Source organism: Mytilus trossulus, chromosome 7, assembly GCF_036588685.1.
Source record: "Mytilus trossulus isolate FHL-02 chromosome 7, PNRI_Mtr1.1.1.hap1, whole genome shotgun sequence".
Classification (NCBI taxonomy): Eukaryota; Metazoa; Mollusca; class Bivalvia; order Mytilida; family Mytilidae; genus Mytilus; species Mytilus trossulus.
In genome coordinates, this window is record NC_086379.1 from 7311386 (window position 1) to 7328649 (window position 17264).

The 17264-nt window shown below is 32.2% G+C and overlaps 2 protein-coding genes across 4 annotated transcripts; one reads left to right on the forward strand and one right to left on the reverse strand.

Annotated features, from left to right (window-relative positions):
• Window positions 1-2802: 2802 nt before the first annotated feature.
• Window positions 2803-10450, reverse strand: LOC134724575 (ras-related C3 botulinum toxin substrate 1-like). Of its 3 annotated transcripts, none has more exons than XM_063587684.1 (5): window positions 10262-10450; window positions 9328-9395; window positions 8508-8622; window positions 4566-4628; window positions 2803-3434 (listed from the first exon to the last, which is right to left on the reverse strand). In XM_063587684.1, the coding sequence occupies exons 1-5, from the start codon at window positions 10280-10282 to the stop codon at window positions 3147-3149; spliced, it is 555 nt and encodes a 184-aa protein (XP_063443754.1). In that variant the 5' UTR covers window positions 10283-10450; the 3' UTR covers window positions 2803-3146. The 3 variants fall into 3 exon arrangements, with proteins under 3 accessions (XP_063443754.1, XP_063443753.1, XP_063443755.1); XM_063587683.1 differs by having other exon boundaries at window positions 9328-9399; XM_063587685.1 differs by having other exon boundaries at window positions 3316-3434; window positions 4547-4628; window positions 9328-9399.
• A 3591-nt stretch (window positions 10451-14041) lies between these two features.
• Window positions 14042-16206, forward strand: LOC134726134 (toll-like receptor 3). The gene has a single exon (XM_063590531.1). It carries the CDS (start codon window positions 14042-14044, stop codon window positions 16154-16156), a length of 2115 nt encoding a protein of 704 aa, XP_063446601.1. The 3' UTR covers window positions 16157-16206.
• Window positions 16207-17264: the final 1058 nt, after the last annotated feature.

Genomic DNA, 17264 nt, shown 5'->3' on the forward strand with positions numbered 1-17264 from the left:
AATGCAGTTTTGCGCAGCATATATGGATCGAATATGAACTCTGCGCCGGAGATCGCCAATATGTTGTGCTTAGGGTAGAAAATCATCATATATTTCATGCCATTTGATCACACTTTTACTTAACTGTCAACCTCTACGGAAAAAGATATTCATGGTTATTGCCGATATCTATCAAAGAGTGTTTTTCTTTCTCTTTTAACTTGGGCCTAGTTCATTATTGATTTTTTTTTTAATATAGAAACGTGAGAGGAGTTAATAGTTCAAACCCCGAAATTTAATAGATTAAGGAAAGAAAGTTTCCGCAAAACAACTAATTTAATCAGAAGTATTGAAAGCCAAATTATTTCCGATGACACTATTTACTTCGCTTTTATCCCTCTTAAAGCCAAATGAAATGACAGATGTATGCTATTAGTTTTTTTTAAGATCATAAGTAGAAGTAACTAATGAGTTTTTGAAATTGTATACATGAAAAAATGACAATTGCTTATTAATCTTAAAGTCATATGAAACAAGTGACTGGTGAAAAGTAATGTTAATCCAATTCTTGAATCAATGCATGCATATATGCATGTTAATCTAAGTTTTCTGTGCACGATTTTATCGTTTCTTACGTACCGATATCGTGTTATCGGCAAAAGAATATTTCAATTGGTTAATGACGTTGTGAAAATATGGCATCTATTTAATGGTCTAGTTTTGAAACCGAAGTTTACCGATTGTCACCTTTGTAAACAAAGAAGCACAAATATCCTGGTAAGACGAAAGATACCAAAGGGACAGTCAAACTCATAAATCTAAAACAAACTGACAACGCCATGGCTAAAAATGAAAAAGACAAACAGAAAAACAATAGTAAACATGACACAGCATAGAAAACTAAAGAATAAACAACACGAACCCCATCGAAAACTAGGGTGATCTCAGGTGCTGAGTTAAGTGAAAACGGATTACATGTCGGCAATTTTTTTGTTGGAAGCAAGCAATTAAAAAAATAATTTGCTTCAAAAAAATCAAGAATTTCTTCAGAAAAAAACGTGTATGTATCAGTTTTGTAATAAAAACTAGACATTTAATAATAAAAACTTTTTTTTTTAATTTGAAGTTTCATAGGACTTTAATTACTCCCGACAAAGATCAACTAAAAATAAATATGACATTAAAAGTCACGTTGTCTATAAAAGACATTTTATGACTATACCTAGGTTCGAGGTATATAATCGCGTATATCAATTACGCGTACTTCTGCTTATATCTGTCGAATGCAATACATGGAATAATTGAACATGTGGCAAAGTATAAAGATAGCAAACTTTGTAATTGTGACTACAATGTTATTGTTCCATGGTTGTTCAATATACGCATCGACTACTTCAAAGGAATTAAAGAAGAACCGTTTCTTGGTATTGTCAATGTACCTTAGTCTCAGCGACAGCGCATTGGGTTTGGAATTCATTTATCACAATATTTTATTTTTTATGAACTCACAAGGCGTGACATTCAAATACCAGTGTTTGCTGATTCAACATCTAATTGGTGGTACAGTTATGTCATCTCTTATACAGACTTTATTGATATGCATCGAACGACTAAATGCTACATTCACAACACAGAAAGGAATATTGGTCATGGTATCCAGCAATAAAGGAGTTTTACTTTATTTCATACTAAGTCACTGCATTGCTTTGTTTCGATTTGGTATGGCAACAATCGACGGACCAGTAACATGTGATCCTAAAAACACTACTACTACATTGAGTTTATTTTCACATGACATTCCTTGCGTATGTATTGTTGTTGCAATAATTTCTTGTTACGGTGTTGTAGTATACCGAATGATTCGTTTGAAAAAAATTGTTCCACCAAGTAGTATGACTGAGAGCCAGGTCTCCAAGAAAAAGGCAAATGCTATTAGAACACGTAGAAATGCAGTTACATTGGGTTTGATAATTGCTGTATCTTTAGTGTCAGTTCTACCACGGAGTATGCTTGTGTTCTCTGTGTATGCGGGGAACACATCTGATATAACAGGTACTCTCACAATTATCATCAACAACATTTTTCTGCTATTAAATCCAGTAGTAGATCCAGTTATCTACGTTTTACGGATCAAGAAGTACCGTCAATATCTTCGTTGTAAATGTCTAAAGAAAAATACTGTTTCGGATTTAACTAATTCGACATATTAGTTCGGTATATCGAATAAAGCTTAAAATTATGTGAACGTTTCTCAGTCATTCATCAGCTATAAACATAAGTGTTGTTTAATTAATATAATTTGTTCTTGGACAACGTTTTCCTTTATATAAATCATGTATAGATCCAGTTATCTATGTCTGACGAAAGTACCGTCAATATCTTCTATATGGATGGCTGAAGAACATTTCTGTGACGGATTGGACAAGCTCCATAGTCGTATCTTAAAATGTCACTATTGACTACATCTAAAATATGTGTTAAACGTTTCATAATGTCGCTTCAACTATGAAAAAAGTGTTGATTATAAAATGTGTAATTCAATTGATATAGTGTTCAAGCATGATCCAAAATCAAACGTGGGAAATGATAGAGAAATTTTCATTTTTAACTTGCAGCAAGAAAACAAGTTCGGTAACACCATATTTTATTATTTATTTTCTAAAAGCATATTACAAAACCTATCCTTTTATATTATATTTCAAAATTACATTTCATGGATTTCTTTTAATTCACATAAATGTGTTTATTCCGAATTCATGAACAATCTTTACACATTTTTGACAGTTTTGCACGTTTTGTAGCTTTAAAAATAGCACAGTGACCTATACTTTTGATAAAATATTTGAAAAAGGCATTAACATTTTTTCATTTTATCTTAGTAGAAAAAAAGAATATTTAATGAAATATACTACAGATGATCTATTTACGTATAGATTTGTCAATGACTAAAGAACAAACATTTATCACAGGACAACAAATACATTGAAGTTGGTCGTTTCAGAATCTGATGCATCCTAGGTAATATTTTCAAAAGGGTACACCGAAGCGTTTTGATTGGTTTAAAACTTTATAAACAATGGAGATGCAACCAATGACGTAACGTTATTTTCCCTTTGGGATACGAACAATTAAATAACCCATGGTGCTTTAGATTCTGAAACGGCCAACTACAATACATAACAATTTGACTTTTTTTCTTTGATTTTCTTTGTCTTATTAAATACGCATTTGATTGCTTCTTGTAGCACTGATTTTATTCCTTCGCCTGTTTTTGCAGAACACTCCATGTATTTCACAGCTTGAATCTGTTCTGCCAGGTTTATTCCGTGCGCATACCTGTCTGTGTCTTTCTTCTTTATTTCCTGATCGTTCTGATCAATTTTTATCAAATCTTTTTTAGTACCAACAAGCAAAGTTAATGTATTTGGACAGAGACGTTTGATGTCTGGGTAAACCTGAAATAAAAGAGAAATTGAAATTATAATTCATAATCATGTAAATTATGTACTGTGGATTCATTTATTTTCGTGGGTACCAATTTTCGTGGATTGAGACAAATTTACATGTTCGTGGATATTTGATTTCGTGGTTTTACTAAAATCTGCATACAAGCCTATAGAAAATTCGGTGTTTGTTGAACATTTAATTTCGTGGTTCACCTGTTTCCACGAAATCCACGAAAATTGGTATCCAACGAATAATAAAGAGAAATTGAAATCACAATTAATAATCATAAAACGACCAAACAAACGAGAAGACGATAAGGAACAGTTCACAAAAAAATACACAAAAATATAAAAACTGAGCAACAAGTTCTCCAACAACAAAAAATCGTGTTCTCCTGTTGTTAAGCTTTGATTCACCAAATAGCTTACCCATATAATGATGGACTCGCTTTCCCATCTGTTATGGTGTATGATGTACAGCAGTGAACGAAAATAACGTATTTTCTAAATGTAAAAATGTATATGCATCATAGATAAAATAAGGAATTCTTTAAGTTGACAGATCACTCCCATATTGTATTGCTTTTTATGTTGTTTTTTTTTGTTTTTTTTTGTTTTTCTTTTCTTGCTTTTGGTCATATTGCATCTTGTATTATCTTATAATTTTCTGATATAAAATCGTTTTAAGGTGGTACATATATCCAACACTTTCACTAAAACTATTTTGATTCGTTTAATTTTCTTAAAATTTTGACAATGACTTGTACTTACTTTGACCCCACCCCCTAACGAAAATATAAAAAAATTGAACTAACCGTTTTGTCAGAAAATTTCACTGGTTAAATAGCAGTTCGACAAACAACAACTTTGATCATTGAGAAGCTAAATATTTCCTTTAAAACACAACGTAATTAAAACGATTATTGTGAGGTAAAACTTTAACTATTTTGATCTGTGCGTCACTGATGAGTCTATGAAGACGAAACGCGCGTCTGACGTAAGCCGAGTAGCTTTTATAACTATTGAAAATGTCCCGCTCTATTTGTATGAACTATTTGTCACTGAAAGTTAGTAAAATATCAACCTTTCAATTCACTTTACTTTGGAATTCTTATACCAACCTGTTCTGTAATTACTCACTTTTTCCTCAACAAATGTAAAGCTGTCTGGATCATCCAGGGAAAAACATAACAGACAGACATCCTGAAATTATTATTATCAATCAATCAATCGGTTATAAAAAAAAGATGTGGCATGGTTGCCATAAGAGATCAAAATGACACGGACATTAACAACTATAGGTCACCGTACGGCCTTCAACAATGAGCAAAGCCCATACGGCATAGTCAGCTATAAAAGGCCCCGATAAGACAATGGAAAACAATTCAAACAAGAAAACTAATCATTTATTTACTTTATTTACTAAAGAAAGGACCGAAATACCGTCCTCCATCTACAATAGATTGGAAACAGTGTCGTCAGGTCATTAAAGACGCTCTGTCTGCCTATTGTAAAAATTGGTGCAAACGTGAAAAATCCGATAAAAAATCTTTAGACAGTTATTTGAATAAAATTATGAATACTGTTGATATTCGAATATCTCATTTAGAAAACAATTCTGAAATTAATAATAGGAACCATGATATACCCATTTCTAGAATAAAAAACAAACTCAAGGTACTCGCAGAGCGGTTTGTGTTCGTACCGGCAGACAAGGCAGCAAATAATGTAGTGGTAGTGTGACGCATATACTACACGAAAGTTCTTCAAAACGAAATTATCAATTCCTCTACATTCAGGTCAGTGCGCACCACAGAGAGTCAAATCGTTAACAAGCATACCACTGCCACTGCCCAGCTTAAAGCATCTTCCGAACATTTGAAAGTCCCTACCATGTACTGGTTACCGAAATTACACAAAAAAACATTTAAATTCTGTTTCATCTCCGCTTCGAGTAAGTGTTCTACTACTAATCTATCAGTGCTTCTAACCACCTCCCTTACTACTATCAAAGAACTGGTTATTAACTTTTGTAATAAAGCTTATGAAAATAATGGTATTAATTATTTTTGGAGTGTTCAAAATTCTTTAGAGGTTTTAGATAAAATACATGCTCTCAATGGTCCTTACAATTCTGTTGACAGTTATGATTTTTCTACTCTGTACACTACACTTCCACTCAATCTTATAAAGAAAAAGTTTTTGTATTTGATAAAATGGTCTTTCGAAAAATCTCATTGTAATTTTATTTGCTGTAACTCGTTTAAGGCCTTTTTCTGTAACGAAAAAGGAAAGTATGCTAGATACACTTACTGGAAATGTGAGGATATGATTGAAGCTTTAAACTTTCTGCTTGATAACATTTATGTACGTTTCGGCAATAAAGTGTATCGTCAGGTAGTAGGTATTCCTATGGGCACCAACTGTGCCCCTTTAATAGCAGATTTATTTCTATATTGCTATGAATCTCAGTTTATGACCAAACTCAGTAAAGACCAATCATTGTTACATTTGGTTGATACATTCAAAAATACCTACCGTTATCTGGATGATATTTTTTCGTTGAATAATCCAGAGTTCTCTAAATATACTTCAGAAATTTACCCAAACGAACTTACTTTAACTAAATCTAACATAAACAGCAGCAGTTGTCCTTTTCTAGATTTGGACATTTCAATTTCAAACGGGAAACTTCACACTAAAATTTACGACAAAAGAGACGATTTTTCATTTCCTATTGTTAATTTTCCTTTTTTAGACGGCGATGTGCCTTTGGCTCCATCATACGGTGTTTATATATCGCAACTCGTTCGGTTTGCCCGTGTGTGTTCTGATGTCATAGATTTTAACGAACGTAATCAATGCATCACTGGTAAATTGTTGTGTCAGGGATTTCGATACCATAAATTACTTAAAACTTTTACTAAATTCTTTCATAGATACAAAGATTTGATTAGTAAATTTGGCTAAACCTGTAGAAAGCTTATTAAAAATGGTATTTCTCATCCTAAATTTTATGGTAATATTGTACTTAAAGCGAGGAAATCACTATGTGATCCTTGTAAACTCATCGAACCTTTAAACAAACTTATAAGTAAGGGTTATCGTACCAATATTGTAATTAGATCTCTGAATATAGTTCACATTGGCACTAATATTGATTTTGTCATTAGCAAATTAAAACATAACTAAATTTCATTATCTTTTGAGGCGAGATGTATAGGGGACACAGCCACGTTTACTTTTATTTCTATAGAAGTCGCTCTTCATTATACTACTACCTGTCGATACATTTATTTTTGGCATTGCACAAGTCATGTCTTCTTTGACTATTAATGACGTTATAATACTAAATCCATGTGATGTGTTTTAGTCGATTTTAGTCTCTGATGCATGATTTTTTACTATTAATGGGTTTTGGCTTTTAACTAGCTGTCAGTAACTGCGAGTACTCTCAAATCGTATTTTCTTGTTAATGCGACCTGTTGATACTGTTTATAATGCTTTTTTGTCATTTTTTATTTATATGGATCTTTGCTGTATACCAGCTTTGATTATTTGTAATATCTTCAATTTTTCACTTATTCTTACAACATTTGTATAAACTTCAAGATTATAAAAAACCGGTTTTTTTCTAAAGTGAACATTGATTGGTTAAATACTTCTCAGTGTGTTTGAATTTGTTTGTTAGCCTTTTGGTCATGAATGTTTGTCTCTAATATTTAATTAACTGTGCATTTATATTCAGATATCGCAGATCAAATTTATTCGTTCATTGTGTAATCATACGTTTTTTGATTGAGTTAAGTCTGCCAATTGATATTTTATCGTATGTTTTTATATGTTGTGATGTTATGCTATTGTTTCAGAAAAAGGGAGAAGGTTTGGGCCCATTAAAACGTTTAATCCCGCTGCAAATGTTTGCACCTGTCCTAAGTCAGGAATCTGATGTACAGTAGTTGTCGTTTGTTTATGTAATATATACGTGTTTCTCGTTTCTCGTTTTGTTTACATAGATTAGACCGTTGGTTTTCCCGTTTGAATGGTTTTACACTAGTTATTTCGGGGCCCTTTATAGCTTGTTGTTCGGTGTGAGCCAAGGCTCCGTGTTGAAGGCCGTACTTTAACCTATAATGGTTTAATTTTTGAATTGTTGTTTGGATGGAGAGTTGTCTCATTGGCACTCACACCACATCTTCCTATATCTAATTAATCATAAATCAAGTTAATAGAAATATTAATAATGTAATAGAAATACCCGTCAAATTAAAGGCAAAAATAAAAACACAAACGACCGATACTCAAAAGTAACATCATTCTAAAGAACCAGAAGCCCCTACATGTATGTTTCCTTTTTTGATGAGCAGATATTGAAAAAACAGAAAACATTTTAAAAACTTAAGGAATAACGCAGCCTGGACGGGAAGCATCAAGGAGCTTATTTATTCCAATCATACAAGGACTGTCCTTGTCGTCTATGTCAATGTATAATCTTTTTATGTTATTTTTTTCTTATTTTGATTTATTACGCACTTTATTATAAGCACCAGGAATATAGCATTGCAATTTTCTCTAATCCAAGATCGAAATAACTATGCATAGTTTTTTCTTTTAATCGATAATTTTAAGGAAATAATTTTATGTAATTGGTTTTCTTAATTTATTCTTCGTAATTCGACGTTAAAAACATTTTAGAACCGTAACTAATTTCGGACCCCGAAAGAAAACAAAAACACCACTCCATATGACACGTTTCCATCGTTCCAGAATAAGATGTCGATGACTTATCAGAATGTTTTTTTTGTACATTTTTGAAAACATTAACCAGTAAGCATTGTCAAATTGTGTATAAGCTATCCTAACTAAAATCAAACATAGTTGAATTTCTAATAAAATTCACATCATGATTTTTGTCATAACTGCTTCGTACCCGTTTGAATCATCTGATACAAAACCTCAGTTTCTTTGGTGGGATATTTGTTGTTCATTGTTTTATTCTTGTTTTTCTTTGAGTAATGTGTCTTTTCGCCGTCTTTTTACCGAATGATGGAAGGTATTTCTAAACGCACTGTAAGAACTTACCGTGTCGGGGAGGGAAACTGGTCGTAGCTTGTTATAATCCGCATTACCACAAGTGTCCCATAACACGAGGTCTACTGGTTTGTCATTCTCTGTAATAGTTGTTTTAAAATCAAATCTGAAATTTATTAGAGAAAGTTTAACTTGAGCTTTGAAAAGTATTGTGCATTCCCGACTGGACCATTTATTTTATTGTATATTTGTGTTTGTTGATATGATATTTTATAATGACTTTATCATTCAATACGTTTAAAACTTGTGTCAGAGGAACTTTATGCAAATTTCTTTTAACTAATGAGGATATCATCTTTCTGATGATATTTTATTTATTGGTATATCAGTACCTAGATTTATATTTAATGACATCGAGAACATCCAAAGAATAACTGGGAAATTATTATCATGGTAGTTCCAATATTTTGTTTATTTATTTAACTCATCCTGCTGTATCAGCTATCTTTGATTGTTTCTCTTTGCTACCTGCACTCGTTAAATTGTATAGCGAGCGCAAACATTATGCTGAAAATATCTTTTTTGAAAAAAAACCCTAGTTTTATGGCTAGCTTAACCTCAAACGTATACGACGTTCGTCTAAACTCGGCCAATTCCGTACCCTCATCTAAGAGGGAGAGTAGCGGATTTTACCGACGTATACGCAAGTTGTTTACAATGCCGAAAACTTGAAGAATCTGATGAACTTACAGCTAAAACAGACATTATAAGTTAATGTGAAAATAATTGGGATTCATCAGCCAAAAACTGTGAAAACAAACATTTAAGAAAAATTCAATCAAATATACAAATGATTCTACAATAGACTTACACGAGAGGAATATCTTCTTCCTGGAACATGTTATAGGCATACGACATTATCAATGATGTCTTCCCAACCTTTCTGAAAATTCAGGTATAATGTAGTTATTTTGTACAAATTGTATGCAAACTAATGATAAGTAATCAGTAATTTTATTTCTTGGGAAAAGAGGGGACTGGAGCTCGAGGGGTCCTCCAATAAGTAAGGAATTAATAAACGCCAAACTAACGGTTTTAAAATACAAAAGAAAAGAAAAACTCATATTATATAAGTATTCGTATATTCATTTTTAATATTGTGGGGGTCTTGAAGTAAGTAAGAAAATATTAAACGTCATACAAACGGCGAAATACAACTATGATATCTATTTCGCTTTGTGTTGGTTAATTGAAATATTTGTTGTGTGTTGATTTTGTGTCGGTTGCGAGTGAGACCTTTTCAAATGAGTATCACAACTAGTCTTTTATAATTCTGAAATGTTACCTAACGGCCTCAGATTAGGGTATGGTGTTCCGCCGCATACTAATTTATGAACATGTTCCAAGTCACGTAAGGCCTTAATATTGAAAGGACACATATTTATTAATTAAAAAAATAATGGCGTGACGTCACAGGACACTGATACATTGTAGGCCTGGAGAAAGGTTTGACAAACGACCATATCATATATTGAAGTGTCAGTACACCGAAGGGAAGGCTGGACAAGCGACCACATATTTGAGTATCATGACTTCGTGGGATATAGACTTCACTCAAAATTATGTATTATCTACCTCTTTTATCTGTCGGATACTGTCTCAATCTTACCACACTAACTTAATACCTTTAGTTGAATAAATACATATAATATGAAATACACAACATAACATGCAAAGACTGCTTCAAATTGGCTTTTTGTAATATAAAATGATAAGGATAGCAAGCTATGATCCTTTATACTTACATATCTCCCATCACAACACATTTTACTTGAATTCTGTCCATCAATATTTGTTTATTTACAATATTAAAACTTTAAGTTATATTTAATCCCGATCGGTAAGTCCGGTTATTGGGGATCTTTAACTTACAGATAAGAACGTATATGTATGTATATTGTACAAATTGTAATCCATTGCGAATACACTTTAGAGTCTCTAACATGTGTATATATATTGTTATGAATGTGAGGTTGGTATGTGGAAATTTAATTTACAAAAAAAAATGCTACATAGTAGAATAAAAAGTAATAACATCTTAAGCCCTTCCTCTTTATTTAGTAGCATGTGTAAATGTATCGAACATTTAAAGGTTAATATTATAATAATTTACATATAATATGTACATCCTATTAAAGGTTTCAAATAACAAATTAAAGTTAATTGCTCAACTTACGGTCACGATTGGAAAAATTGTAGAGTTGATATTTCCACAACGGGTTACACTCTCGAGGTTACACTACTAGACAAGGAACTGTTACAGTACATACCAGGGTTCACCATGGGTTTTAGTGAACCTCGTATTACGAAGTCATTTACGGAATACGGCAGTTGTTTTCCATTCATTTGATGTGTTTTATCAATTGATATTGCCATTTGATTAGGGACTTTCCGTTTTAAATGTTCCTCAGAGTTCAGTATTTTTGTGATTGGTTGCTTGTTTGATAACGTCCAGTGGCAAATATTTCATGCATCGTCATGACGAACAGCCAATGGCTATTCACTGCGTGTTAATTGTCATTACTTTCTATTTTCTTTCGGCCATGATGTGTCTTTTTATGATTTATATCTGCCTTGTTTGGTATCCTCTAGTGTTTTCCCCCTACAGTAGGAACCACTATCTATTCAGGCTATTGAAATGCAATAGTGACACGGTACGTTTGATTAATTACTCATTTTACTAATCCTATTGTCAATGTTTTTGGACAATAAAATATGTTTAAACTAACTAAACTAATTACTCATTTAACTCATGTTTTTATGTAAGAAACATTTAATTTTCCTCATCTATTAAAAAGTGAACGTCATGATATTGTACAAAAATATTACAAATGGAAAATATAGGAGTTTTCCATGAAAAAAACCAACACTGTATCAAACTCTTTATTTAAAGAAAAAAATGACACATATATACAATATTCAAAATACACAGCTACTTTTGCATAGGTAATATTTCTGTACTAAAAATCTGTAGTACTGGAAATTTACTTTAAATATTCAGTACTATTTTGTCACTTTAAAATTATTGTAATATTTAGATACCTGTAATTTACAGTACTTAATTTGTACTTGAAATTTAGGTATTACAGATTTTTGGTTACTACCGTTACATTTTCAGCATTTTGAAAGTTTTTCAGCATTTTGAAAGTTTTTTCAGCATTTTGAAAGTTTTTCTAATTCAAATCTCATAAAATTATGATTTTCAAACTTGGAATATTGTATTATTTCTGTACCATAATATTTAGTACAAATCAAGTACTGTAAAATATAAGTACCTACATATTACAATAATTTTAAAGTAAAGAAATATTACTAAATATCAAAAGTAAATTTCCAGTACTACATATTTTTAGAACAGAAATAGTACCTATGCAAAAGTAGCTGTATATGTATTATATAATATTGAAGTAATGTATATGTTCCGGACCATATGAGTATTTGGACCATACGCGTATGGTCATGACCATATGGGTATATACTCATATGGTCCGACCATACGCGTATGGTCGGACCGTACGCGTATGGTCGGGGTAATTAACAGGTTCATTTATGCTTACCTCTTCATATAACCCTTCTAGTTGTCACGTCATTAAAAGACAATACCAAAGGTCATTATTTCATTAAAAATTAGTATTAACAAGATTAACAAATTAAATAAGCAGTTTCACACAGTAAACTTCATCAATAGTCAAAACTATAGTGAACACATCATTACCGATATGTTATTACGAGTGAATGGCAAAATGTCGACCTGGGAAGATAACTTCCAAAAATATATTAATGAACTGTTACACAAGAAGTCAACTGTTTTATTATAACCTGACGTAAAAGTCGACATGATAAAGAGTCTAATAAATTGCTTACTTTTGAAACTTAATATAATTAGCATTAGCAGTGCAATATTTACAATTTTTTATACTCATATATATAAATACGTGTTTTGTAAAAAAAAAAAATGAATGACGTCACCGGCAAGGACACTAGTTTATTTTTTAAAGTTTTTTGGTAATACATTGTACTTTGAAACAGTCATGTAACGATATTGGAGATCTAGAGCTTTTTCACCGGAATGGCCAAGGACCCTAAAAAAAATCTATAGTATCGTGTGGACGTAAATATCACCCTACGCATCCATGCAAGAGGACAAATAGCGATGAAAACTAACTTTGGAATCAATATTTAATGTTATTTGAATTGTAAACAATACATTTGCATGTAGCAATCATTGTTATTTTATAAAAAAATTTCATGCATATTATTGAAAAATATACCTATATGGTCCAAATACGCATATGGTCCGGCCCGTTTAAAACCAAACGAGTATATACTCATACGGTCCGACCATACGCGTACGGTCGGACCATACGCGTATGGTCGGACCATATGAGTATACGCATATGGTCATGACCATACGCGTATGGTCCAAATAAGCATATGGTCCGGAACATATATATATTGTTTAATATGTTATTGTGATCCATTCACAAACAGAAATTGTGTTGTTGTGCATTTGGCTTTAACTAAGACGGTTGGTACAGCTTTTTTTTTTATCTTGTGGAATACTATATGTCACATCTTTTTACCTTTAAGTACTATTGAATTGTAAGACTTAAGTGTAAAATTGAAAACATACAAACCATTACAAAAGTGACTGACAAAAGTTGAGGAAGTTTTTCGGTTTTCCTGTCTTTTGTAAATTCATGTAAAAGATGTTTGTTTAAATATCCCTACACAATAAGCATTTAATTACAGTGTTGTTGTAAAATCCATCAGGAGATCGACAGAAATGTTCCTTAGGTTAAAAGGTAAGATATTTTTGTCGAAATATTTTCATGATTTCAATTATATTCTTTTTTTGTAAAAGTGAGCTTTAAGGTTGTAGAATACATCAAAACAATTTTAGTTTTTTGGAATTACATATAATTTTACTGATTCATGAAGAGTTAATTTGAAGATATTAACATTGCTTGAATTATACGAGATACTTTTGAAATAACGTGAAAATAATCAATGAAAAATAAACTAAAGACATATGACGCTTCTATATATCAGACCCAGTTCAAAAGACAAAAATCACTGATTCATGATTGATTTCAAGAAATAGAATACAATCCAAAAATGCTCTTTTAGCGTCTCTGATGAGTCTTATGTAGACGAAACGCGCGTCTGGAGTTTTGAATAATAATCCTTTTACCTTTGATAACTATTAACCTAAACTCAATAGAGCATGATTAAAAAAGTAAAATAACAAAAATACCGAACTCAAAGAAAAAGTTAATGCGTAAAGTGCTTGATCAAATGTTCAAACACATCGAATGATTGCCTTATGTAGAAAATGGTGGCTTTAATATGGTTTTATATCTAACAAAACCTCTAAAGTTTTCAAAACTTAAATCATGCGTTAAATCAAGGTCAAGCTATCATGGTCCATGGTTAAAACCAAATTGTTATCAAAATTTCTTTTTTTTTAGTGGCAATTTAACTATGCTTTGTATTTACAGGTCTTAAATTAGTGCTCTTGGTGTATGTCGTTCATGTGGAATTCATGCAAACAACTGGTGTTGTTGGAGTTATCGATATACCATGTCCTACTCCAATATGCATATATATGTAAAGACAGACAGTTTTACCATGAGGCTATCTGTTCTGGAGAATATATTCCACGTATGCCAGCACGGGTTACGCAGATAACATTTATAAATGGGCATATAGAAATCCTTTCTGGAATAACAATGGCAAACCTTACAAAGAGTAGAATTACCAAGCTGAACTTTACTAGCAATGGGATTCAGAAGATAGAAACAGACGCGTTTTCACATATGACAACCATGGTCCAATTAGATATCTGTAAAGAATCAATCTTGAAGCCGATTGATATTAGGAATGCTTTAAAAAATATTAATCCAAATCGGCTACGAAGTATCAGTTTTGCCAACAACGCTTGGACAGAACTGCCGATTGATATGTTTGTTTCTCTTCTAAACAGGAAATCTAAAAACATTGTTCTTACAGGCAACACCTTTAATGTTTTGAATTTGTCAATATTTTCAAAAGTAGAAAAATTGATTAAACTAAAACTCCAACAGAATCAAATAAGAACAGTTTCATTTGGATATTTATCGAATGTTCAACGACTAGATCTTGGATATAATGACATTAGCGACATTCCTTCTTTTTGCTTTCATGATACTAGCAACAGTAAAATGCCAAATTTGACATATCTTAGTTTAGCATTTAACAGTTTAAAGAATATACGACCACTTAGATGCCTGCCAAGGTTGACTGAACTTCGCTTGGAACAAAATTTGTTGAAACGTATTCAAACAAACACGTTCGCATATTTGAGTTCATTGAACAAATTATACCTCATGGCTGTCGGAGGTAAAAACTTAGAAACTTTAGAGAAAGGGGCTTTTAATAGTACATCTCTTATACATTTATCCTTACGCGACTGTAATTTCCATTTTGAGAAATTGAATCACTCTGCTCTCGCAGATCTATTTTCAAACTGCAGAAATCTCCAACATTTGGATCTTGCTCAAAATGTTATTAATCCTGGAAGGATACTTTTAGGACCACTGCTATATCCTTTAGAAAAGCTGAAATACCTGAATCTTGAGCTAACTAAGCTTACTTATTTACCAAACCAAGTGTTCTCGAAAATGTCTCTTTTGGAAACCCTAAGCATGAATTCAAATAAGATATATGGCTGGGACGAGGCTAAAATTTTTGACAATGTTTCCTCTCTACAAGAACTTGACGTGAGTAACAATTATATCAAAGTTATAAACAAATCATCCATTCCACCTCAGCTGTTGTCTAGTTTACGTAGAATAAATCTTGCTACGAACCAGTTTTCGTGTACCTGCCACCAAATGTGGTTCGTCAATTGGCTCAGAAGTTCCAAAATTGATATCGTCAATTATCCGAAAAGATATCGTTGTGTGCAACCACCAGCTTTAAACGGGATGCAACTCAAAGATTATAAGCCAACTATTGAGTCATGTACTCTCTGGAATCCACTTTTTACCATAGCGATTTCAATGTCGGTGTTCGGATTTATCATTATTGTATCAATTACAGTTTTTGTAAGGTGCTATACTAATTTAAAGAATTATATATATCTCTTAAAAGTTAGTCGACGACAACGACAGGGTTATCTCCCCTTAGATAACAGTGAAGATTACGAGTACCATGCGTTTGTCGTTTACTGCGATGCAAACCGTTTATGGGTGCATAACGAGTTTGTCAAGAAGCTTGAAAATGAGGAAGGATTAAAACTTTGCATTCATCACAGAGATTTTGCTGTTGGCGAAACGATTATTGGAAATGTAGATACATTATTGAAGAAATCTTGGAAAGTTGTTGTCATCATGTCAAATGCGTTTGCCAAAAGTGAATGGTGCCAGTGGGAAGTTGATATTGTTCAAGAAAGACGAAGACGACAAGGTAGAGAAGTTCTTCTTTTGATAATGCTTGAAAACATAAATTCGAAAAATATGACCAGTCCTTTGCGTAACTTACTAGATAGTACACCGCATCTTAAATATAGGACAGGTATGGGCGAAGAATTGTTTTGGAAAGCTGTAACTGAGGGTCTTCGAAAACCGATTGGACAACCACCAATTTCAGTTCTTTGAAGATTTAAAATTAGGGAATCGATATGAACTACTTCTATTTTGAGACAATATATGGTTATTGTATAAACATTGTATTTAAAAAAAATGAAGTGGTTTAATACTTATGTTTAAACACTGAAGTATAATATCCCATGCAATTTAACGCCGTCGGATGATTAAACGGATGCATGCATGATCTGTTTATCCTTCCAAAAACCTGGTTTCGCCCACAGTTTTTTTGGGGAAGACGGCTTCAAGCCGTCAATCCCCAATGGGGTTGACCAGAGTGACATTCCCTCACATCATTTTTTTTTATAGTGTGGAAAACCGCCGATTAAATCTTGCTGAGAATGATGAGATGGGGAGACACAAATGAATAAATTGACTTTTTTTTTTACACATTTCCCTTCTGCTTCTCTCGAAATTATCGTACCTTGAGCTCTCCTTTACACTATTTTCTTTTACAATCCGGACAATCAGTATGACGAGATATTCTAAAAATATCCAACATACATTACATTTTATAGTGACGTCATTGTTGGAATGCCAAATTGCGCACAAGCAGGGATATCCTTCACTGGTTATTTAAATCATTCTCAAAGATTGTGCACTTATTAAAAAATAGTATTTGTTAAATTTTAACATAATGATGTTTGCTGTAGATGATTCAAACATCAACATGCAATACTTTAATTTGTAGGTCAACAACTTTCAAAGAAACAAAGTCCGAAGGACTACATGAGATTGGGGAGAGAACGATCTTTTCCATTTTTGTCAGTAAAACTCTGTTTTGAGAATCTTCCTCCAATTCAGGAGCACCTCAATTTATAAGCTAATTATCCACTAAAATAAACACTTAAAATGTGACATTCAGTATATGATAAGTGTAGTCTTCCATTAAAACTAAATTTTGTGTAATAACATAATCATTGTAATAGTAACAGAAAAAGTTACAAATGTTGCATTTTGTAGTTTAAACCTATTTATTCATGAAATTTTACAAATATTTCAAAATGTAGGATTTGATTTGAAAACAAACTTCACATGGTTTACATCAATCATATTGTTATTTTCATTAGTACCTGTATCCCTGTGATGAGAGATGTAACTGGGAACTTTACCAATGGAA

Bases quoted from the DNA above. Each gene is read 5' to 3' on its own strand.
- LOC134726134 (XM_063590531.1), top strand. From the start codon at position 14,042: ATGTCGTTCATGTGGAATTCATGCAAACAACTGGTGTTGTTGGAGTTA.
- LOC134724575 (XM_063587683.1), bottom strand. From the start codon at position 10,302: ATGGACAGAATTCAAGTAAAATGTGTTGTGATGGGAGATAT. The intron at 9,400-10,261 runs GTAAGTATAAAG...CTGAATTTTCAG, and splicing joins TGTGTTGTGATGGGAGATAT to AAAGGTTGGGAAGACATCAT. The intron at 3,435-4,565 runs GTGAGTAATTAC...CTTTTATTTCAG, and splicing joins TTACATTTGTTGAGGAAAAA to GTTTACCCAGACATCAAACG.